Source organism: Biomphalaria glabrata, chromosome 2 (assembly GCF_947242115.1).
Source record: "Biomphalaria glabrata chromosome 2, xgBioGlab47.1, whole genome shotgun sequence".
Taxonomy (NCBI): Eukaryota; Metazoa; Mollusca; class Gastropoda; family Planorbidae; genus Biomphalaria; species Biomphalaria glabrata.
Genome location: NC_074712.1, coordinates 58,337,282 through 58,363,597, shown reverse-complemented (window position 1 = coordinate 58,363,597; position 26,316 = coordinate 58,337,282). Strand labels below are relative to the sequence as shown.

General features: G+C 36.5%; 1 protein-coding gene across 2 annotated transcripts in view; it reads left to right on the top strand.

The window, feature by feature from the left end:
• LOC106065621 (proto-oncogene tyrosine-protein kinase receptor Ret-like) overlaps positions 1-26,316 on the top strand; it is a 206,543-nt gene that overhangs the window by 131,363 nt on the left and 48,864 nt on the right. For both annotated transcript variants that reach the window (XM_056021661.1, XM_056021663.1), the window contains exons 6-8: positions 14,446-14,596; positions 20,660-20,763; positions 22,864-22,959. In XM_056021661.1, coding sequence (XP_055877636.1) covers positions 14,446-14,596; positions 20,660-20,763; positions 22,864-22,959 — 351 coding nt within the window. The remainder of the gene's footprint in view (positions 1-14,445; positions 14,597-20,659; positions 20,764-22,863; positions 22,960-26,316) is intronic.

Genomic DNA, 26,316 nt, shown 5'->3' with positions numbered 1-26,316 from the left:
GCATTTAAAACCAAGAGGTGATGAAACACGTGTGCCGGGATGTCTCGGGTTCGAACACCAGAATAGACTGGGATTTTTTAAGTCTGAAATTTTGGATTCCGCGTACCTCTAATTACTAATTAATCTTTTTTTTTTTTGGGGGGGGGGGAATAATCTTTGTACTGGCCACATGACACATTAGTTAACCGTTAGCTGCGAAATACAAATATTTATTTTCAAAACCTCACTTTATTAATAAACTAAATAATTAGGTAATTAAAGAAAAAAAAATATCTTTCATGAAAAAGCATTGTTGGACAGGAAAAAAATCACTTTTCTCTGACCTACAAATGTTCCTTCATCTAAGTTCCCTTGATTGCGCATTATTATTTGTTCCGTTGTAGGTTTTCATTTATTTATTTTTTTGTTGGAATCACGTGACTTGATAGTTGATTACGATTGGACACAAGGATTAATGATCACTCTGACCTGTATGTTCCTTAGAGAATAAAATATTTTGTTTGTTTTTTTTTTTTCCTTTTTCTAAACTGAATGGGGGTGGAACAACGCTGGAGATTGGAAAGGCTGTTGGCATGAGTGACCTCAACAGACGTTCCATGTTCATCAATGCCATTGGCTAGGGTTCCTGGTACGAGTGCAATATCTGGGTCACAAACTTGTAACTTAAGCAACTGTTCCAGGATTCATTAAGTCAAGAAATTATTTTTTTTTTCTTTAGAGCCAAAAATTTTAGTGTTTGTTTATTTCCTATTTTTCTACTTGAATAAAAAAAAATTGAAAACAGTTTTTGTCTATAAACTTTTGTTTTATAAGTTAATTACAAAGCTTCTATCAATTCACTCTATCACTCTGTCTGTCTGGTCAAAATGTTGTTTACGTGAGTTCTTCGACACCCAAGCTGAAATTGTGCACAATTATTTCTTTTACCTGACAGCAAAACAAGCAATAAAAAAAATTAACCAATTAGTTGATTAACTATTGAAAATAAATTTTTTTTATTGGTTTCTCCAACAAGGGAAAGAAATTGTAATTAACTGAAGTGGTGGTTTAAGCTGAGTTAGTCCCCTTTATAAGTCCTCGTCTGAATTTTAGTGAACACAAACCTGAAAAAAAAAATAGGACGAGACTAAAGAAACAATAGATAACTCTACAATCTACCATGTTTATAAGCAGTCCACTAGCAGAGTGGTTAGCATGTTGGCTTGAGAAGCCTGAGAAGGCTTGAGCCATGATTTCCAATTCATGTCATTCCCCTTTTTTTTTTATTAAATGCTTTTTTATTGTTAGTCTAGACCTATTACAAATTTAATTACAAGACTAATCGAAACTAATTGATATCACTACACTTAATAAAAGCTTTGTTTTTTTAAAAGCATTTGGTAAAATATTTTCCAGTTCTAGTTTGTTGGCTCGTTCCTTCAGCAATAAAAGTCAGGACGTCCTAGTCCAAACCTGATGCAGGGCGGCAGGGATAGAGACCGACAGGTTTCAAACTAGGACCCATCGGGATTACAGCCCGAAGCGCATACCGCAGCCATCAAGGCTGACCAATGCTAGTCTTCTAGCGTAAGTCCAGTTGATCGGTAAATTATGTATTTCTTTTGTTAGACAGCTTTGAATTCGTAAGAGAAAAAATGTCTTAAATCATAGAAATTACAACGAAAATTAAAATTTTTTGCTTAAAAGTACTTTAGCAGAAATGCATTTCATCACTAGTGGTCTATAGGGCAGATGATGAAAAAGGTCATCTGTTTCTGTGGCCTACGGTTAACGGCGGTGTCATGTGGCCAGCACAACGACCAAACGCCTTTACTTTTCCACAGCTTATGTTAGGTACCAATTAGAGCTGGGTGGACTTAGGGTCGCCCAAAGATCCCGAAATTAAAACTACCCTTCGTCACCAGGATTCGAGTCCGGAACCCCCAGTTTGGCACCCAAGCGCTTTTCCGCTTAGCCACCGCGCCTCCCACATTTCATCCCTACCAGATGTTATTTGTTTTATTTTTCTTAAATTTGTTATCATTTTTATTATATTATGATTTCCTCGACCCTGTTAACACAATTTTTTGTTTCATATCTTTCTAGATCTTCATTTTTTAAAGTCTTTTTTCTTTCTTAATACTCTTTTATTACGCTCATACAACTTTTGTAAATCCCGGCAGGAGTTCCCTTGCGAGACGTAGATATAACTGACCTATTTCTTTGGCGTACACATTTAGATAGGTCAATGACCTCATTTGGTCCATTCCATTGTTTTTCCAATAAATGACCTTTGAGGTCAAGAATATATAGATATTTTGTATTGATCTTAATGATCCTTAAAGTAAAGCTTGAGATAACGCAAATTTTCATACATGGCGGAAAAACTAAAAAAGATATCAAGCTTTTTGGTGTATCCGGCGTACAAAATAAATGAAGTGCAGGTAAGCTGTGTTATTAGCGAGATACAAGACAATTAGAAGTTGAATAGAAGTTTTTAACCTCTTCTGCTTGTGAATTTTATTTAGTTGGCATTTCTGAGGTTCAGTTTTGCGTCCTTGACATTGATTAGTTTGTCGCGAAAATCTCCTAATTAACTAAAAACAATACGGCATACGGTTAAATAACAGTTTCGTTGATGGTACATTATTATTATAGCTTTTATATAGCGCTACTTTCATGCTTATAGCATGCTCAGAGCGCTTTTGGTCCAATCTCATTTGTGAGACCGGTGGGGGGGAGGTGGTACCTAGGAGTTGGTTTTCCGTGCTGCCTTTGGGCGCTCAGTAAACACAACTCTGCCCGAGTCGGGTGTCGAACCTCGAGCACCCTTCTAGGTAGCCAAGCCAAGCCAAGTTCAAGCGCACTTAGCCTCTCGACCACGCTTCCCATTGATTGGGCGTCTCTGAAATGTGATGGTACTATATGAGGCGCGTCAAAAAGTTGGGAAATATGCAATAAGGGCGACTTTATACTGCCTTGCCTGCCTGCCTTGCACACCGCCATCCAATCTAGTGTTCTAGCTTGTGCATTGTTAGAGACTAGACTTGAAAGGAATGTTGACATTGACAATGGAGTTCAGCCCAAGTCTATGGAGTTATGAATATGCTGTGATAAACGCAGATCTTGTTATATGTTTGTGATGTCCTGTAAATAAACATCTGTCCCATATAATTTAATAATAATACTATTACAATATCTTTGAAATGTGTCACTAAAGATTCCCTCAAACTTTTGAGAAGTTGGTTAAGCAAGCACATCTGAACGTTCAATAGCCTGCATGGGTTTTATGCTGGACATCGAGCGGCAAAAGAGAATCAAAAGAAAGACAAAAGAGAAAAAAAGATAATCAAAAAATGGCTAACAAGAATGTTCTGTGGCATTTTACGTCTCGAGATAAGGTATTTTCCCTTTGCAACTTCTTGTGTGACTGAAGAGGCCAAACCTTGATACACAGCTGCTGTCACAGGTTGGGTAACTGGAATCACCAGGCGCCGTTGAATTTTCACCATTCTTTCTACTACTGTTTTTTTTTTTTGGTATATCTGCAAAAGAATCAAAAGAGAGAAAAGAGAGAATCAAAAGAGGCAAAGAATACTAAAAAGAGAATCAGACGAGAAAAGAAAGAGACTACAAAAATAAATTAAAAAAAGCAAAAGAGACAAATTAGAGACAAAAGAGAATCAAGGGAGGCAAAAGAGAGGCAGCAGACGATGTCGAGTACTTTGAGACTGACACACACACACACACACACACAGATATGTTTTATAGAAACTTGTCATAAAACACTGAACCATAATCTTCAAATACAATAACAAAATTTAATAAAATACTCAGAAAGACACAAAGATAAAGGCACATTCCTCGTCCCATATGCTAGGACAAATTTGTGCAAATACTCCTTCTTCCCGAGTGCTATTAGAGCATGGAATGGGTTGCCTGAGCTAGCCAGGAAAACCAGTGACTTGGCAGAATTTAAGTCATTGGTTAATATGCATAACTAAATGCATGACGCGTAGGACGTAATCATCTTCTTTTTTGAAGTAACGTCTGTATTATATAAGATAAGAGACTGAAACGACGGACCCAACGTTTTTGTGTAAGAAGTTAGATAAACTCTGGCATTGGTTCATTAGTAGCTTATTTCTAAGGGGGAAATATAGATGTTTGTGAGTGTGAGACAGAGCAAATATATATATATATATATATATATATATATATGTATGTATGTATGTATGTATGTATGTATGTGTGTATGTATGTATGTATGTGTGTGTGTGTGTAAGTGTGTGTGTGTGTTTATGTGTGTGTGTGTGTATGTGTGTGTGTGTTTAGGCAAGAGCGAGAGAAGAACTCCAATCTACTTGCTGACTTTCTGTTTTCTTGTAGCGCAAGTGAGTGTGTGTGTGTGTGTTTCATTTGTTGGAAGCACAAAAACCGAATTGATATTCACGTGTGATAAGCATGTCCGACTTGACCCCATGAGATCACTCGTCTGCACCCAAGGGAAGAGGATAGAAATATTACCTCCCCTTTTTTTTCCTTCTCTCCCCCCCCCCCCCCAATTTCTTTCCTCGATTCCTCCGAAGGATGGACAAATATTTACAGAACGTGACCAGAGATTCGGACCGTCTGTGCCACGGGGCGCCGGCTACTCCCCCACATTCTTCCCGCCTCTGTCCACAATCACGTCGCGACGCCCGATCATCTCCATTAGAGCTAATCGATGGAATAGGCGGATTATAATTAGCAGGGCCGCCCTCCGCCGCAGCGATCAGCAGGTTAACATCCGACGCCATCTGGTGGAGCGAATGTTCACTGCTGTCACCTCCATGCCCCCCCCCCCGCCCCCTCTCTTTAATACAAATGTACTAGACTGAATTGCTAGCAAAGGTAAAACACTGTTCACTTTAGGTGTTGTTAATCTACCGATTTTAGTTACAACCATAGACTTATATAGTATACTAGACTGGAAACCGGAAATAAATTCTTATCCGCGACTGATCAATTCACAGACCTATATATATATAAATAAATAAATGTATTTATGTACATAAACTCTTTTTAAGCGCTAAGGGAAGTCGCCTCATTCAATCTTTTCTGTCTTAGAAAAGTAATGATCTTTAGTTTTCAAAGTTTAGAAATAATGCAAAATCTTTTCTTGGATATTCACGCAAATATATGAAACAAAGCAATTTCCTGTTTGTTTCCATTGAGATAATGTTTCAAAAATCCTAGATCGAAATAATTCATGTTGATTTAAATCATCTTATGTACATTTAAATATATTTATTACCTATATCTTTCTAGATTGTGTATCTAACAATTACAAAATAATAATTGTGAGACTAGATCACTCTTGTATTTTGATCTTCCATTTCTAGATCTAGATCTAAAAATTAAATTATATGTTACATAGGTTAGGGTTGAAAAAAACAACTTTACTTCTTTTAACTACTTTACAAAACAACGCCTTGATCCAACTTTCTAAAACTTTTTCACGACATTTATCGTAGTTTTAAAAAGTCTCCATGGCCAGTCTAGATATAGTATATATTAGTCTATGATCCCGCCCTTATTATTTCCCCTGGTAACCCAATTCTCAGCTACGGTCACTGACACTTTTTTTTTAATTAAAAAAAAACAAAAGTAACGCGTGGAAACAAAAAACAACAACAAAAAAAAAAAAACAGCTAGATTTAGATCTAGCTTCTTACAAGAATCTAAAAACTTAGGGAACTAAAATTAGGGAACAGGAGATGTCTTGAATGGAAAGGGTTTCATGTTAACAAAAATAATTGGACGAAATACAAAAATAGTGCACAAGTCTGGAGAAACGTCTGCCCTAAGGGAAAGAAGAAGTTCGTTCGTGATAAGAGTTTGTTGTTGTTGTTGTTTTTTTTTTTTTGCTTTTGTATGTAATCATAAATGTCTATAGAAACTATTTTAAGACAAATCTCTCGTTAGAAACTTCAACACATTTTGTGAAATTGGTTCGTTTGAGTTTATACATATGACGGAAGAGCTCCAATGAAGCCATCAGTTGGACAGCCCGTAACACGCGGACACGATCATGGCGGGCATAATGACAATTATTTCAGTTCAGCACGTCAGTTATAGTGTCGTAATTTTTGGCATTAACTTCATTAGGCCAAGACAAGGTGATAAGAACATGGGATGTCAGATGTGAAGGTTCCCTTGATATAATACAACTTGATAAGAACATGGGATGCCAGATGTGGAGCTTCCCTTGAACTAATACAAGTTGATAAGAACATGGGATGCCAGATGTGAAGGTTCCTTTGATATAATACAAGTTGATAAGAACATGAGATGCCAGATGTGAAGGTTCCTTTGATATAATACAAGTTGATAAGAACATGGGATGCCAGATGTGAAGGTTCCCATCATCTGATCTAATAAGAAAATAGGATGCCAGATGTGGAGCTTCACTTGATACAATACAAGTTAATAAGAAAATAGGATGCCTGATGTGGAGGTTCCTTCAACTAATACAGGTTGATAAGAAAATAGGATGCCAGATGTGGAGCTTCCCTTCATCTTATCTAATAAGAAAATAGGATGCCTGATGTGGAGGTTCCTTCAACTAATACAGGTTGATAAGAACATAGGATGCCAGATGTGGAGCTTCACTTGATATAATACAAGTTAATAAGAAAATAGATGTGAAGGTTTCCTTGAACTAATACAGGTTGTCAGTGGCGTCACTAGGAGGGTGCGGGGGTTGCGCGCCGCACCGGTTGACACCCACAAGGGGGGTGACACCCAAGTAAAAAAATTGCACTTTTCCAAAATGCAACCTTTAAAAATAAAAATTACTACCTTGAATGTTCATCACTTTGGTATCAACATTTCCCAAACTTTCTTAATTTCATTCTATTTGATTTGTAATCTTCCTATTATGAGAAAAACAATACGCTGTAGACACCAGGAGAAATAGTTTCTGAAGCTCAGAAATGTAGAAAAACGCTTGGCGCCAGCGGCTTCGCCCCGGACAACTCTGAGTGAGCTTAAGGCGACCTCCAAACATCTTATCTGATCAGTTGAGTGGCGAACGTAACATTTTTTATTGTAAAATGTTGAGAGACACATAGACATAAGCCTCTCGCGCGCCATTCGACGCATAGGGGTGCAAGCTCTCTCCACAGAAAACAGTCTTAGGCAACTTTCACAGCGACTTCCCTTCTAAAAAGGTGTGAGGCCATGATTAAACGTGGACGGCCATGTTTTTGCGTTCCTTTTTTTTTTGGCTTTAATGTTAAGACTAACTTTGGTAAACGTGTTTCGTCTTGTCCAATGATGTGTCTCACAAATGTCAATCGACGTTTAGCTGCCACTCTCCTGAGGCGAAGAATGCCTGTGCGGGAAAAGATTTCTCTATTGGTAACATTATTTCGGTACGTTATTCGTCGGATCCTTCCCAGCGATCACTGCTCAGCCTCTTTTTAACCTCCCTCGCCTCGAAGTGGGACAATGATTGTATTGAGTAGGTGGATTTTAATCTACAGGCTGATTGATTTTTTGTTCAGATAGACCGTACTTTTTGAAAGACGGCTCCTGCTTTCCAATCCGACATGCAACACATTGCTTGTGACAACACTGCCTAAATAGGTTAACATTTCTATTTGTTCAAGATCTGTATGGCCAATGTTGATGGGGGTCTTGAGTAACCTGCACACAACATGCACAACTTTGAGGGCGTCTTTCTCCGTCATATGGTATATACATTTAATTGTATTTCAAAGTAATGCTAGGTCGTCTACAAAATCCAACTCGGTTTGGTTTACCCCATGGGAGCCCGAATGCAGCCTGGTTAATGTATTTCTATGACATTATCGATGGCTACAAGAAAGAAAAATGAGGATAAAATAAACCATAATCTCATAAATCCGTCTCGGTGTTGAAGAGTTCCAGTGTCTGTTGTGAATCAACAGCTCGATCTGCTTTAAAAATATCGCTGAATCTGGACAAACTGTTGCGAGATGCCTTTTTCTCTTGCTATTTTCCAGAGCTATCAAACTTCTTTTTTTTTAAATCTACAAAACTGATCAACAGCCTTTGTTGGTATTTCACTTTTCTGTCCAGTAACCTGAGTTTACTTTGAGATGACTTAGTGGACAGGCTCTAATGTTGGTTCTCAATCCATCCAGGGTTAGGCTCTAATGTTGGTTCTCAATACATCCATGATTTGGCTCTAATGTTGGTTCTCAATACATCCAGGGTTTGGCTCTAATGTTGGTTCAGCGCGCGCACACACACACACACACACACACACACACACACACACACACACACACACACACACACACACACACACACACACACACACACACACACACACACACACACACACACACACACACACACACACACACACACACACACACACACACACACACACACACACACACACACACACACACACACACACATACACAAAAGCTTAAATAAATGTCATCACTTGGGTAGTCTAGAAAAACAAAAAGAAATGTTTGATTATTTCACTCCTTAAAAATTTCAGCTTGATCCGAGATTGGGTGTGGGAGAAATGACCTTTACAAACCTTTTTACCAGACAGACAGAGTGAGTTCATATAAGCTTTGTTAATCATGGTTCATTACATTATAGTGTATGCTAGTTTACCTTTAATTTTTCTTAGCTTGTGCCTACATATTAACGTGAAGTAATTGCATGTGGGCTGGCCTATGAATATGTTCATTAAACCTCTCAAGAATTCTCCTCTGCGAGATTTACTCCCACAATCCCATTCTTAACATGAAGCACCAAGCCCAACTGTATTATGCAATATGAAATTATGCAACAAGGAAAAGGAGTTGCATAAAAATGTCTGAAAGCTATTAATCACCGTCCTTTTATGGGTTGCTGCCCTTGTTTCAAATCCACGTGTGTGTTAGTATGTGTGTGTGTGTGTGTTAAAGTGTCGGTGAGTGCATTTTTCTGTTGGCATTATATTTTTAAAAAAAAGGTCTGGCTGTATTGAAAACAGGAAAACGACCACAGTGATACGGAAAATAGTTGTGATCGCTGTAAAGTGATCTTTAGTAAGGAAAATTTTTATAAAAGATCGTAATTACAAATATCATAAGCGAGAGATCTTTTTGAAGAGATCATTGGATCTTTGTAAAGTGATCTTTGTAAAGTGATCTTTGTAAAGTGATCTTTGAAAAGTGATCTTTGAAAAGTGATCTTTGTAAAGTGATCTTTGAAAAGTGATCTTTGAAAAGTGATCTTTGTAAAGTGATCTTTGTAAAGTGATCTATGTAAAGTGATCTATGTAAAGTGATCTTTGTAAAGTGATCTTTGTAAAGTGATCTTTGTAAAGTGATCTTTGTAAATTGATCTATGTAAAGTGATCTTTGTAAAGTGATCTTTGTAAAGTGATCTTTGAAAAGTGATCTTTGTAAAGTGATCTTTGTAAAGTGATCTTTGTAAAGTGATCTTTGTAAAGTGGTCTTTGTAAAGTGATCTTTGTAAAGTGATCTTTGTAAAGTGATCTTTGTAAAGTGATATCAGTGAAGAAATCATCGTAAGAAAAGAAACAAAAAATGTGCAAGCAACAAGTGAACTCACTTTCAGGTGTGGGTTGTTTCTGAATTATATTCAGGGGCGTAGCATTTTATAAATGTTGAAAGAGAAAAACAAAGGCGCTCCTTTTACAAGTACACCCACTTGCAGAGAAACGACGCATCTCATAGATACCCCCCCCCCTACGAACCCACACACATTGAAAGATATCCACGAAGTCACACACATTGAAAGATATCTACGAACTCACACACATTGAAAGATATCCACGAACTCACACACATTGAAAGATATCCACGAACTCACTCACATTGAAAGATATCCACGAACTCACACACATTGAAAGATATCCACGAACTCATACACATTGAAAGATATCTACGAACTCACACACATTGAAAGATATCCACGAACTCACACACATTGAAAGATACCCACGAACTCACACACATTGAAAGATATCCACGAACTCACACACATTGAAAGATATCCACGAACTCACACACATTGAAAGATACCCACGAACTCACACACATTGAAAGATATCCACGAACTCACACACATTGAAAGATACCCACGAACTCACACACATTGAAAGATACCCACGAACTCACACACATTGAAAGATACCCACGAACTCACACACATTGAAAGATACCCACGAACTCACACACATTGAAAGATATCCACGAACTCACACACATTGAAAGATACCCACGAACTCACACACATTGAAAGATATCCACGAACTCACACACATTTAAAGATACCCACGAACTCACACACATTGAAAGATATCCACGAACTCACACACACTGAAAGATATCCACGAACTCACACACATTGAAAGATACCCACGAACTCACACACATTGAAAGATATCCACGAACTCACACACACTGAAAGATATCCACGAACTCACACACATTGAAAGATATCCACGAACTCACACACATTGAAAGATATCCACGAACTCACACACACTGAAAGATATCCACGAACTCACACACACTGAAAGATATCCACGAACTCACACACATTGAAAGATATCCACGAACTCACACACATTGAAAGATATCCACGAACTCACACACACTGAAAGATATCCACGAACTCACACACACTGAAAGATATCCACGAACTCACACACATTGAAAGATATCCACGAACTCACACACATTGAAAGATATCCACAAATAGCCTCGGAATAAATAAAGAAGAAAAAGAAAGAAAATCATGCTTAGAGACGCTAAGAGAAAAATACAATTTCATAAATGTTTTATATCCTTTTATCTCTATAGTACCTAGTGATGGGAACTAAACTAATTTTTTTTAGTTAAACTAAAACTAAGTTTGAACTAAAAAAAAGTAATTAAACTTTTAGTTAATCACAAATTGAAAAAATTAGTTAAACTAAACTAAGAAACTTTAGTTAAACTTTTACTAACTATTTTGACCTTTTTTAAGGACGAAACAGCCAAACATGAAAAATATAAACAACAACCAATCTCTTTAGCAAAATGTAATAAACATTTATTTGTGCACATGAAAAAAGATTTAAATGTCTTTATGGGATAGATGTAGATCTTAATAGAGTCACTAGAATTAGACTAGAATGATACTATTATAGAAAGAAATTAGAAGTAATTGTCCAAGTTCTAATATAAGTTACCTTTTTAGAAGTAATGATAAAACTGCATGTTGACTCGCTAACTAACTCTAAATTCTAGAATATTCTGGATCTAATACAAACGAAATGATCAGAAATATAATCTGGATCTAGAATTAGATCTAGCCTATTCTAGCTACTAGACCTAGATCAAATAATTAATATTTTAATCTAAAAATAATTTAAGAAATACTAGTTACTACTTACTACTACTACTACTAGATCTAAATAGAGTCTAGTAGATATCTTAGTAACTCTAGATCTATCTAGAGATTTTAGATTATTATAATTATGATTATAACAAGATATGGGTATTTAGATCTATAATATACTATAATATAATATACTGTAGTAGTAATACTAGATCTAATAGATCTAGATAGTAGATATAAGTATAATTATAATAGAAGTAGATGTAGATCTAGTCAAGATTTAGTTAATTTAGTATTAGATCTAGTATAGTGACGACTATTATTAGTAGGCCTATTATAGTCATTAATATTATAGATCTTCTATCATCTTTGCATCTTAGGTCTTAGTATAGGCCTAATAAGTAATCTAGAATTTTCTAGATATATCTAGATCTAATCTAGACTCTAATTCTAGAATAGTAGAATCTCTAAACTAATAGATTTAAAATAGATCTATATTATTGTCTTATAATTTTAAATTTACATTTAGATCTAAGACTAAGACTACTAAGAGTTAGACTCTACTTAAGACTAAGAGACTAAAATAATTAAATATAGACTATTATGACTATAGATAGATCTAATAGTAATAGTAGAATAGTATAGTAGTGATAGACTAATACTAATAGACTAGACGTCACTAGACTCTAACTTTAGATCTATCTAGTAAAAAGTTTTAAAATACAAAGAGTCGACATTTCTTTTAGATCTATATAGATCTAGTAAAGCGAAATTCTTTGCCTGCAGCTATACAGGAACACACTGGTGTTTAATAAAAAAAACAGCAAAATGTAGATCTATAGAAGCAAGGAATTATCAGGATTTATCAAGCAGCGAAACTTGCTAGAAATATAATGAACACGTGTATTTTTTTTTAAAGGCGGGAATAGTGGCCATTATAGGGTAAAGGTCAAAAGACTTTCTAGTGACCTGTGCACCCTCTAGTTTATTCTCCTCTCTATCATTCATTATATATATTCTCCGAATTACATATATCTAAATATTTATTGGTATGACCGTATGTATGTTAAAAAAGTTTGTAAAATTTGTAATTAAACTTTTTAGTTTGTAACTAAAAAAAATTAATTAAACTATGATTTTAACTAAACTATTTTTTTTTAATTAAACTTTGGCCTTAACTAATTTTTTTTAGTTAAACTAAAAGTTAGCAACTTTTTAGTTAACTTTTGCCCATCACTAATAGTACCTGAGTTACTTTCGGTCTAATTAATATTTGAGAGCAAACAAAGAGAGGGAGAGAGAGAAAGAGAGAGAATGGAAAGAGAGAGAGAGAGAGAGAGAGAGATGGAGAGAGAGAAAGAGACAGAGAGAAAGAGAGAGAGAGAATGGAAAGAGAGAGAGAGAGAGAGAGATAATGGAAAGAGAGAGAGAAAGAGAGAGAGAGAGAGAGATGGAGAGAGATAGATAGAGAGAGAGAGAGAAAGAGACAGAGAGAAAGAGAGAGATGGAGACAAAAAGAGAATAAAATTTACTTTAAAAAAAAAATTATATAAAGTGTAATTGTATCAATTAGTATATATCTGACATCCATGATAAATGTACATAGCAAAAGCTTTTGTAGTTTTATTTAGTGTAAAAAAAAAATTGTGCTTAAATTAAAAAAAAAAAAAAAAAAAGTTTATCCTTTATGTCATAGCTCCTCCATCGTGATCGAAGATGAGCACATTTCTCATATCCTATGGACTCGAAGATGACTGTAACTGAGTGTAAAGTCCAATCTCTCGCTTTAGAAAGCCGGCCGCATACGTGGCACGGGTAGGTTTGGGTTGAACGTACACCATCTGTGGTGCTAATGTGCTGGTTACAGCACTTAAGACAAAAAATAAACTTCCAATGAAATAGAGACGAAAAGCCGAATTTTCCGATGGTCTTGGGTGACCCCTGACTAAAGGTCATTCGACTCCCAAAGGGGTCGCGACCCACAGGTTGAGGACCCCTGTTCTAGACCCAGCAACAATAAATCTGTGCGATTAGAAAATGTGTTACCCATTGTTTTTGTTTAGCGCTATTTCATGCTTTTAGCTTTCTCACTACTGGACCAGTTGGACAATGGGGAAGAAAGAGATGTCTGGGGGAATTTTTTTTTACCGTATTAGCTTTTTAACTCTTTCTCTCTTAATCGACGATACCATCGTTGATTTGACCTCCATAAATTAAATAAATGTTTAATTTTTAAAACCTTATGTTATATAGAAAGAGAATGCATTTCCCTTTAGTTCTCTAACTAATAAAACATTTTTCTGATCACAAAAGAACAAAGCGATTGAAGCTTAATCATAATAGGGTAGTAAATTAGTCATGAGCAAGATGAAGAATTCCGTCAGAATGTGCAAAAGTAATTACGAAGTTAAAGAGTTAAAAGCATTTATTTAAAAAGAAAAGGAAGGGGGGAGAACAACCTGAATTCCGACTTATGGCTCAAGCCTCCTCAAACCGACATCCTAACCTAACCACTCTGCTAGTGAGGTGCCTATGAAAATAGAAGATAGTACAATCATCTATTCTTTGTATAAAGTTACTTTGAAGCGGCGACCTACAAAGGGGATTAATTCAGATTATACCACCACTTCATTCAAGTACAATTTCTTTCCCTTGTTTGCGATACCAAACAAAATAATTAATTACCAATAGTTAATTAAGTAATTGATTAATTTTTTTAAAATTGATTCTTGTGTTGTCAGGTAAAAGAAATAATTGCGCGAAATTTCAGCTCGATTCGACATTGGTTGTCGGAGAAAACAACGTGTACAAACTTTTTACAGAGACACAGACAGACAGACAGACAGACAGAGCGAGTTGATATAAATTTAGTAAAAAAAAAGCGCATCGAAGAAAGAGAAAAAAAAATTAAAGGGAAAATAAGTGAAAAAGAGAGAAAATAGAGAGAGAGAGAGAGAGAGAGACAAGAAGAGACAAGAAGAGAGAGAGGGGGGAGACTAGTAAAAAGATAAATACAAAGAGACAGAGGAAAAAAAAAAGTGCGTTTGTTTGTCTAGCGGTTTGTTTCTTTTTCCCCAGGACATAGTCATCACATCTTACGATAACGACAGTAGCAAAATAACGAACAATAACTCCTACAAAGTATACACCAACGACAGTCTTGGCATTATCGTCCTTGGCAGCACAAAGTTCTATAAAGACTATAAAGGCAAGACGATGATCAAGACCAGTAAGTCTGTTAACACTCAAAATGAAAGTTGTTTGGTTTTTGTCCCCCCTAGATTTTTACATATAGTCTTGAAGATCATTTTTTACTATGAAATAAATATTTGCGTAATAGTCAGAAACATGGAATGAGTGCAGGGACGGACTGGGTGTCAAAAAAAGTCGCTGGTCACAAATTTGCATGCCATATGATGAGTATCCATTTGTACCTGTCCACGCATGTATAATTTGATAATGCATTCAAAACTGACCATTCGCATCTATGGCATAACAGAAAAACATTTATATAAAACTAGCCGGACATGACCTGCGGCCTGCGGGCCTTAGTTTTTAGTATTACTGATCTACTGGTTTGAATTTAGATTTATGTCAAAGATGTTCCCTTCACATTTTTTAAATTTTGCAACGACAATAAAAGGAGAGTGTGAAAACGGGTTTACCCGTTCAGCCGACATATTTATATCAAATATAAAAATTCTGAAAACGGATTTTTCCGATTTGTTAAAAAGTTTAGTTGTTTTTTTTTTAATAGAGATACAGTTAGGTATTTTTTGTCTATTTTTAGGTGTCTCCGGTACTGGTAGGGGCATTAAGCATACACTGCGGTCTCCGTCATGATCTAAGGGACTTTTATGCCAAGTTTTATCAAAATTGGTCAAACGGTTTTGATTTCTATGCGTGACATACATACATAACATACATGCATACATACATACATACATACATAACATACATGCATACATACATACATACATACATACATACATACATACATACATACATACATACATACGCCTTACTTTCTGCTTTAATATATTAGATTTTACTATGCAATTCATTAAGAATACTAATCTCTGCTCTGCGGTACCATTCAATACACTTCCAAACATTTCTCGATTTAGGTAGACTTGTAGACTATTCCAAGACAAAGGGCAATATATTAGGATACTATTACACTGTATAATCAATATTGAAAAAAAAACTACTATTACACTGAGAATCTATGTAAGATAAGATCCTTAAATAAAGGCTGAGTGTCAATCTCTACACTCCGTGGAACCCTTTTACAAGAAATATACAATCTTTAATGGGGTCAACTATCATTCAAAGTATATATTAGGCGTCGGCCTCACCGGTCCATTAGGTGCCTTCCCATCGAGCATATGCCCCAAATGCCCACATAGCCAATCCGCCCCTGAATGTGTGCATGAGGTGACCGATAAGTGCAGTGTCAAGCTTTCGCAACAAGAGATGTGGAGTTTAAACTCCAGGGAAAACACAGATTTTATTTTCGATATTTTAAAGACGTACGTGACCTTAACTTTGGCGTTGAATCCGTTACACAGAAATTTAAAAACAAATCAAGAATGAGACTCTCAACTATCCCAAGGGAAGAAACTCTATTGTACAACATTCCAAACATGACTAATCATTCTGTCTGTCTCTCAGAGTGCTCTCCGCTCGATAGACTCAAATGCTTTTAGTTGTGTCGCAGTGTTCCCATCTACAAAGACCGCATTTAAAAAATGAGGCATTTTGAAACAGATTAGGCCCCACGATGACCTCCTGTCCAGGTAAGATAAAACTTAAACAGTATGACCATTTCAAGAGGTCCTTGGGGCTAACAAGGGTCTTCCTGCAGAGAACAGCACCAGGAGAAAAAAAAGAAGAGGCAGACATTGAAAGCGATTTGAAGACAACGTGAAATAATGAACGAGCCTGTTATCGAAAGAGATTTTAGTAAAGACGAAAGACAGAGAGGAATGGCGAAGGACGGTCGACAGATCACGTGCGGTGCCCCAAAGGTCCAACAAGCTAAGGTGTAAGTGAAGTAATTGCCTTAAAATCTAGATTTGCGAGTCTTGTACAGACCAAAGTTTTAGAACTCGGTGACGAATGACCTGAGATGAACCACGTGACTACATACAAGAAGTGCATTTAGACTCTAGTGTTCAGACTTTTAAGTAGAGTAGGTTTCTCTTTCAACACACTTCAGTCAAGTACAATTTTGTTCCCTTGTTTAAGATACCAAACAAAATAATTAATTACCAATAGGTAATTAACCAATTGTTTGTTTGTTTTTTTTATTGATTTTTCTGTTGTCAGGTAACAGAAATGTTTGTGCAAAACTTCACCTTGATCCGAGATTGGATGTGGGAGAAATAACGTGTACAAACTTTTGACAAGACAGAGTGAATTGATATAAGCTTTGTACAAATATTTGACTCTTAATGCTTTCTGTTCTTATTCTCTGTTGGAAACTGGAAGATACAAAGTTTTGCCTCTTTCTTTAACCGTAGCCGGAAGGTAATCAAAGCCAATGCATACGCTGTATAAAGAAAAAGAGCGAATTCCCCCTTGGTATTCCTCTATGCGCAACCTGCAACTAGCAAAAGACTGGTTGTTCCTAGCTCCGATACATAGATTCAATCAAACAAAACCTGAAAACAGTGGACACTACTGGGAAGACATAGCACTGTGCGGGGAGTGAAGTTGACAAAGAAGGCTATGCACAGCAAAGAAAGCATCGACTTCAGCTCTGGAAGAAAAGCGAGTCGAACGAAAATACCTGGCAAAACTAATGCCACCTTGACCTTCGTTGTATGTGGACGGACATGTCTGTCCAGATTGGTGCTCTCTCTCTCCAGTCACATGAATGGATGCCCCACGAATTGAACCGTGGTCGTTTTACGACTGAAGTAAGCCAATGATAATATGTCTAATGTATTGACGCAATCTCATTGGTTACAGAATTACACATTTTCACCTGATACATAACCGTATTAACATTTCCAGAATTATGAAATGTAGTATTGAATTTTATAGAGAATGGGTTGCTATATAAAAAATCTTAATTTTGCAGGGGTGTATGAACAAATTAAAGTTTTATATTTGGTAGTTAAGCATTGCAATAATTATTTCGAAGTGAGATAGTTGTAAATTGTTACTGGATTGTAAATAGCGGAGATGTTGATTTTGACATGTCTTCTGGTTAATTCTCTTAGCTTGACACCTGACGTGGTTTAAAAAAAAATTGTTGGATGTACATCTAAATGGTGTGCGCATTTGAACTATTCAGGTCTATTGCTGCACAATCAGAACCGATGCAAAAACAGTCATTAAAAACTTGAACAAGTATTTCTCCTGTGTGAAACGACTCGGGACAGCACTTATAAAGCTCAAAAACAACAGCAAAAAAAATTGTCATTCAATAGATATCAGCACCAGCACACTTTCAACTAGAAGAAAATGAGAAAGCTGACATGCTTGCCAAACACACAACCGAACAGTGCACTCTATCCAGAAGAAATGAAGAAACTAATAGGGAATATAATAAATGAGAAATGGACAAGCTCTCCTCCGAATTACAAGAAATACGACGCCTATTATAAGCTATCCCCTCATGTTCAACGTCTGATATTTTACCACAAAACCGGATACACCAGGGGCGGACTGGCTATATGGGCATTTGGGCAAATGCCCGGTGGGCCGGTACCCAAAATGGGCCGGTAGGGCCACCGAAATGGCCTGATCGAAGTCACTATGACACATATCAAGTTGTTAAAGGTTTTATAATATTCTTATTATGTTATTCTTATTATTTGTATAAAAGGCCCTCTGAGCGTCGTGTTATAAAAAACAATCTTTCACAGACATTGCAGTGTAATACTATTTTAATCTAACACATTTTCCGAAAATAAAATGTAGAATGTAGACAGTGCTACTAGTAGGCTTCATCTTTTTAGGGCCTACATAATTGCTGATTTAAAAATACGCTATATTGCTTATTAAGATGCATGCATATCGATACATTATCAAACTTAAAAATGATTTTTAAGGACCGATACACCTAGAAATGGATGCCCATCACATGGTAGAGAACTTGTGGGCCGAATTATATAGAAATCGGCCCGGGCCGATTTTGACACCCAGTCCGCCCCTGAGATACACTATATTAAAACTAGCAAAATATGCCCTTGTGGAATGTCACCAAAGAATGCTGACCATATCTTTCAAAACTGTATTCTTTATCAAAAAGTCCGAACAAGACACTGGCCCTATAGAAAGAAAACTATATGGAGAACTGCCTGATTTGGAAGCATGCCGTACCATATAAATGGTCGTCATCTGAACGCTCCAACGTGACAATGAGAACAAGGTAGAAGAAGAAGAAACCTATTTCTTAGTCTCTCTTGGTAGAACTGATGTACTGCAGGCAATTCAGTTTTAATATCACTGCCTGGTATGGCAATCTGAACATTACATTTAAAAATAAACTTCATTGAATCCTTTAAATGCTGCTTGTAAAATCAACAAACCCCATTTGGGAAGCTGTTTTAGAAAAACATTAATAAGAAAGCTAAAAAGATTCTAGAAATAAAAAATCCCCCTTTGGGTCAGGATTTTGTGTTTTAACCATTACAAAAGAGATACAAGACACCGCTAGAAAAGACAAACAGACACAAACACTCTTTTGTTCCCCTGGCAATCAAATCATTAATTAAAATTTAACTATCTGATTTAAACTTTCCACATGTAAATTATGAGTGAGTCTGGTGTGAATGTATATTTTGGTTTTCTATAGTTATGTCTTGTTTGGTGAAATGCACAAATTGTAAGACCGATTTCTTCGTTGATAATAAAGATTTTTATTATTATTATTATTAAAGACTGACGACAATTTCATCAAAATAGGGTGTTTTTGTAATAAGCAAACACTGTTTTGTAAACACAACTAAAGGCAAAACAAAACTCTTTTAAGATCCCTGTCTTTACTTCTGGTGTCACTAAATGACGTCACTTATTCTCTGACAACCTGGTCGTGTAGTTTGCTTAGCGCACAGTCATCGCGATGATCCCGAGTTCGAATGCCGCCCTCTGTCATTCCATGCCTTACTTCAGAAGGTTTGTGCTAAGAATGTAAATCTTTTCTATAGTAGCACATGAACTTGTAAAGCAGACAATGGATCTCTCTGTTAACTCATGCTGAAGTAACAGAGGATTACAGATTTACTCTAGTGACAGCAGGGACAGCCTGGCAGGGACAGAAGAAGAACTAGCTGACCTGGTGATGCGCATAGACAATACTTCCGCAGCATATGGTATGCAAATAAATGCCGACAAAAAAACAAAACAAATTATGACCAATAGCCAACAAGGCTTTCAATGGGGCATCAGTATTGGAGGTGAAAAGCTGACTTGTGTCATTAGTTTCAAATACCTCAGAGTTATTGTCTAATATGAGGGAACGAAACCTGAACTACTGGCCTGAATTGCACAGTCCACAGCAGCCCTTTCAGAACTTAAAACAATATGGAAAGACAACTGCTCAGCCCTCGGCACCAAAATTAGACTGATACGCTCCCTTGTTATGGTCACATTCTTACATGCTTTTAGAGTCTTTGACACTGACTGCAGAGCTAGAGGGGAGGATCCTAGCAATAGAATTGAGATGCTATAGAAGGATCCTAGGCATCACATTTAAAGACCGCATCACAAACGAAGAGATTAGAGACAGGGTTACTGCAGCGATTAGACCCCATGATGACCTGCTAACTATCGTAAAAAAACACAAGCTAAAAATCTATGGCCATATTACAAGGTATCGGGGGTTAGCAAAGACCTTCCTTCAGGGAACAGTACCAGGAAAAAAAGAAGAGGCAGACAGAGAAAGCGAAGGGAAGACAACACAAAATGAATGTACGGGCTGGCCATTGAGGTTCTAACAAAGGCAAAAGACACGAATGGAGAAAGACGGTCGACGAATCTTGCGTGGTGCCCCAACGGTTCAACAAATCAAGGGATAGGTGAAGGTAAAAGGGTAATAGTGACAGGTAGGTCATTCGACAGGTAGGTCATTCGACAGAGGTAGGTCATTCGTCAGAGGTAGGTCATTCGACAGGTAGGTCATTCGACAGAGGTAGGTCATTCGACAGGTAGGTCATTCGACAGAGGTAGGTCATTCGACAGGTAGGTCATTCGACAGGTAGGTCATTCGACAGAGGTAGGTCATTCGACAGGTAGGTCATTCGTTCAAGCCTGAGTTGGTCTCTGTGTGTATTTTAAGATTTCTCCATGGTGAACAAGAAGCTACCCAGTTCCTACGTCGTCGACATCGTCAAGGAAAATTGGAAATATCATCCTCACGGGGAGACAACTATGAAGAACAAGGTACGAGTTAAGAAAGAGTTGCTTGCTCATAGCCCATTTTTTTTATTTTAGAAAAAAATTAACATCACACTGTTTTTAATCTAAAAAGCACTATTCATTCAAAATTACTACAAAAATGCCCACTAGCCAATAGACAATATCCAGTTTATTGATTAGGACCAATACAAATACACTTGACACATATATCTACATGTGATATAACTGAAAAAAAAATCAATCATATATAATTTATTATATACCATATAGTGAACTAAGCATTCATGTTTAATTTTTCATATACTGATTGTGCCTTACAATTGAATGGGGTTTCCATATGCAAAAGGGATAATACTCGTTCTTGGTAACAAAATAAATAAATATAATTATTTGCTTCTCAAATTTATGTAGTCCTCTAGACTGGACGAAAGCGTACATGAACAATATAGTTCATCTAATAATTAAAGAAATGATTATTCCGAGATATTAATACAACGTGACCTCACTCAGATTGAGCTTACTGGAATCTCAGCTCCATGGGATAATAAAAATTTGTCAAAATAAACAGTTCAATTTTTTTGTGTGACTGACGAAAGAGTAACTTGAAAGAAGTGAACAAATAATTATTTTATTAGGTGGGATCACATTCCCCCGCGACTGATGGGGGCCCTGTGCTAACTAAAAATATCTCTTTGCTAAGCAAAACTTCCATATTGTGTCTGCTTCCAAAAAGCACGCCACCTCATACACACTGGTACATCAAGCGCTCTTTCTGTGTAAAATACCTAAGACCTTATTATTACTGCATTCGAGTTACCTTCCACCTCCATCTAAACACACACATATGATTTATTTTTTTTTTTGGGGGGGGGGGTCCAACTTGCAGAACTGTCTCCGCCTCGGAAGTTTGTCGATTGATAAATAGGTTAGGTAATACGTATGATTATAGACAGCAGGAAAATTTGGAAACTCACGGCCGCCTCCGCTCAGAGTGTTACAAGAGATACGATCTCCGGCTCTCTTCAGCAATGAGACCTACACAGTTCTCTACTTAGTTCCCGAGGCCCTGTCAGCTGATGTTGGCCACATTGATGGCCCTTGCAGGTTTTGTCGCACACTCCTGGGTTAAGACTAACTTAAGACATCTGATATTAACATTCCATGATCATGGCAGGATGTCACATGTCAGCAGTTTCTGTTAACATCAATATAGAGAATGTCAGTTTGTAGTAAAGAGACTAAATCGAATGTGCATTTGAAACAGTGTGTCAGTTGAGAAAACATAAACACATTTTTTTTTTTTAGTTTCCATTTGAATTCCCAATATGGTGACGTGCTTCCGGGGATCATGGATTGCAAGCTAATAACTTGATTTTTTGAAGAGTTCGGGATATTTCTCTCAACACTTTCTCTTTCATCTTTCTCTCTCTCTCTTTCTCTTTTCTCTCTCTCTCTCTCGTGTCACTTTTTTCCTTTAAAGCTCTGTATTTGTTTGTCTCTTTGTGTTTTTTCTTAGTAATAGTTAGCAATGTATGTCTCCCTTTAACGTTCTCTCTCTGCCTCTCTCCTTCTATTTCTCTCTGCCTCTCTCTCTCCTTCTTTTTCTCTCTACCTCTCTCTCTCTTCTATTTCTCTCTACCTCTCTCTCTCCTTCTATTTCTCTCTACCTCTCTCTCTCCTTCTTTTTCTCTCTACCTCTCTCCTCCTATTTCTCTCTGCCTCTCCAAGCTTCTCTCAATTAGAACTATTATGTTTGTATTTAATGCGCGCAAAAATAAGTGTAGTGTCAATGTCTTATAGAAATGTAAATATTTTCTTCCAATACCATATATTTCTAATCTTTTTTTTTTTTAGGAAACCTCAGCGTTTGCGCTATTCAATTTTAGTTCTATCATCATAGGAATCCTTGGGCTCTAGGCCTCTTTTCTTTGCCTCTTTTGTGGGCCTTCTTTTCCTTCTCTTTTAAATCAATTTTATTTCTATGAAATGATGTTTATTATATTTTAATCAATAAAAGGTTATTTAATTTCTTCATAAAATTTGTGGGAAAAATAGCAGTAGTTTTAATCTGAATAGTTAATGATCATATAATTGGTAAAGGCTCCATTGCATGTTTGCTCTCAGGTCATTTTTAGGTATACGTTCCTAAACACCCACATAGTTGAGCTTCATACCTTGAGAGGAGTTGTTCTGGACACTGCCGCTGCCAAATTTACATTGGTAAGTTCATTTATGCAATATTGTTTTTCATTTTTAACGGCCCCCGAAAGGGAAAAAGACGCTATTAGTTTTGTGTGGCCTGTCTGTCCGTCCGTCTGTCTGTTCGTCCCGTTTAGATCTCAGAAACCAAAAGGGAAAATGAAAATCGGACATAATGATATTTTAGATCATTCAAAGTTCTGATGCAACGGGTACTTTTTTTCTTTTCTGAAAGTGAACCATCTAATTTTTTAAAATTAAATTAATGCAAGTAGATTTTTCTAAAAAAAATCACCACTTTTAAATGAAAAACAGACTTCTTCATTAATAAATCAAGCTTCATTCATAGATTCGCGCATTGGTACAAAAAAAAATTACATCTAAGGTCACAGGGAAAAAAAGTATCAATGGATCATTATAAAATAGATTTTCCATTTATTAACTAACTCATGGAATAGAATACTGATTCAAATGTTGTTTTTAAAAATAATTTTAATACGAACTTCGTTTTAGTTAAAAGTAAATAAAAAAATGATTCACTTTTATAGCGTGTAGTTTTGACATATCTTCATAATACACTTGACAACATTCTAAATTGGACTGAATAGAGGCCATATGTAGATCTAGATTTAGATTTTAAACGTATAAAACAATTTGAACAAAATTTACATCTATAAATTATTAGGAAATGGTTTATCTTCTTACAGTTTATGGGTCCATAATTATGTATTAATATCAGGTGGCCGAGCCTCGCTCGGTTAAATAATTTCCTAAGTCATTTTGGGAATATTTTTGTAATTACGAAAATGAACGATCAGATAAAGACTACTAATCTGAAGAGTTGCTTTAGTGTTCTGTTAGTTCTAAATGTAATTGTACATGGCGATTAAATATAAAGTCTCTTAAGTCCTCCTACAGTCTAGACAAACCACAGCTCATGTCCGTGTTATAGTTTAACAATACATCTTTTGTGTATAACTATTGTAGGTCTACTAGTACTGGCTTAGAAGAAAGTCTTTGCAGTGTAACTTCTTAGATGGTTACGTTCAGACATTTAATTATGGAAATAGTATATTCATTATGTCTTTAGTACGAAACATCAAGTGACGCAAATCTCTACGTTATAGGGTAAAACAGGCACTTTGTGACAAAGTAAAATGGCAATTTATTTCTTAATAGACTTAAATCATTGCATTAGTTTTCTAAAGAAACGTTTCCGTGGGGCACCTCTGTTACGCCAAACAATATGCTCGTTACCCATACGGGATACGTGCCTGCCCAGCCTGACTGTTGGACTATAAGAAGTTCATACCGGCTTTTGCCATCCATCCATCCCAGTGGTGCTACAGCCCATGGAGGGCTCTGGCCTGCTTTTACACATCCCTCCATTCAGATCTCACCTGGGCCTTCCATCTCCAAGCCCTAACCCCAAGCTTTTTTCCGAGGTTTATAGTTAAATAAAAAGAGGCTGCAGCGTACTCAAACTCGTTGGCCGCTGGCTAGATATCATGTTCAGTGTGAGCAAGTAAGGCGTAGAGAAGCTTTGTTATGACCATTTCCTTTGTTTTGGTACGGGACAGTAGACACAAAGCACGAACACATGGTAATAATTCACCAGCAAAAATAAATAAAATAATAAGGCTTGTCTTCGATTCCGAAGATTAATGAGGATTGCAGTATTTCCCGTGGCTACGCAGCCCCAGCTGTGACCTACAAATTTTGCCACATCCAGGGCAAGCATAACCATTGTCAAACAGAGGTCGATTAAGATTTTCTTTTCGCGTCTGCCTCTGTTCTCGGCAGCAGATTTTCTTTGGTCTCAAATGTGTATCCGGGGCCTTTGAATAGAGGTAATTCTTTAAGTCCGTCAGTTACGCTGGACAGAGCAGTATCCTGTATGGAAGACGAATCTCAGACGAACGCATGCCAAAGGCAGTCTTTTTTTGGTGAGCTAAAAAAGTGGACCACGTAATACCGAAACGCTTAAAAGACAGGCGCCAACTTGCTTTAACTGAAATAGAACAGCTGAAGGTCACCAGCAAAATAAACAACAAAGTACAAGGTATCTACACCTCTCTAGGCAATTCAAGTGTTTTCAATTTATAAAGCCTTCAAAACACAATAACTAGTCGTACATTGGCACATTTAATTTCATTACTTTTCTTTCATAGTTCTATAATAAATCAATCTACAGTAAGATGGTGTGCAAATGTTTAATTAGGTCTATTGATCCTTGAGAACTCGTTCTTGTTTGCAAAGAAATATTTTAGTGTACTGCGGTAAGCCTAGTGACGTAGGCAGCGTTTTTCCCGTTCACGTCACGGAAAATTTTCATTCATAAAACATTCTAGCCAAAATTAATTTTTCGATAATGAGGCATTTTCAAACCGATATTACGGTCGACCTCGAGTTTTCCCGATGTGGCCAATGAGTTGAGAATTTTTTTCTCACTATTATGCACATACCGTGAACTTTTAAAGAAAATCGTTAGAGCCGTTTTCGAAATAAAATTTATATATATATAAATATATATACATACATACATACATACAAGAATTGCTCGCTTAAGAGTATAGGATATAAAAATAAAAAAAAAAATTAAACCCAACTTTGAGGTTTTAACTCAAACGATGAAGTGACAACAATGTTTTTATAATTTCACACTTTGAAACATACAAGAAAATCTCGGAATCCCGCGCTGGAGAGAAGACATAGAATGATTAAATCTACAGCTTACGGAATTGGAAATCACAAAAGTCTTTCTTGAGATTGTCATAGTTCTGAAGGACATTTAGGGCTTCCTCTGTTCGTAAATATCTGAATTCGCTTTTCTCATGGAAATGTACGGGTTGAAACCCACATAATTTTTTCCGTATAATATCACTCATTAGCGTTCGCAAAACGGATTACTGAAATAATGTCTTTCTGCTTTGTGCATTTCTGTGTTCAGGGAACAAAAGAACCTTGCACGGGTACACACACATTCCAGAAGAAAAACATGGTATTATCATGGTCTTATCAACACAATTTTTAGATAAACTTTGCACTGGTGCACAAAAAACTTCAGAAAACCAAAATGCACAGGTTCACAAAAGATCCTCAAAAAAAAAAATATTTATTTAAAAAATTAGAAAAATGTGTAAATGTCCAAAAAGGTCTAGGAAATTGTTGTTATTGTCTGAAGCGAAAAAATGAATGCGATTACTATGTCTCTATATTCACAATACCAACATTCACAGTTTCACAATACCAACATTCACAGTTTCACAATACCAACATTCACAGAGTCACAATACCAACATTCACAGTTTCACAATACCAACATTCACAGTTTCACAATACCAACATTCACAGAGTCACAATACCAACATTCACAGT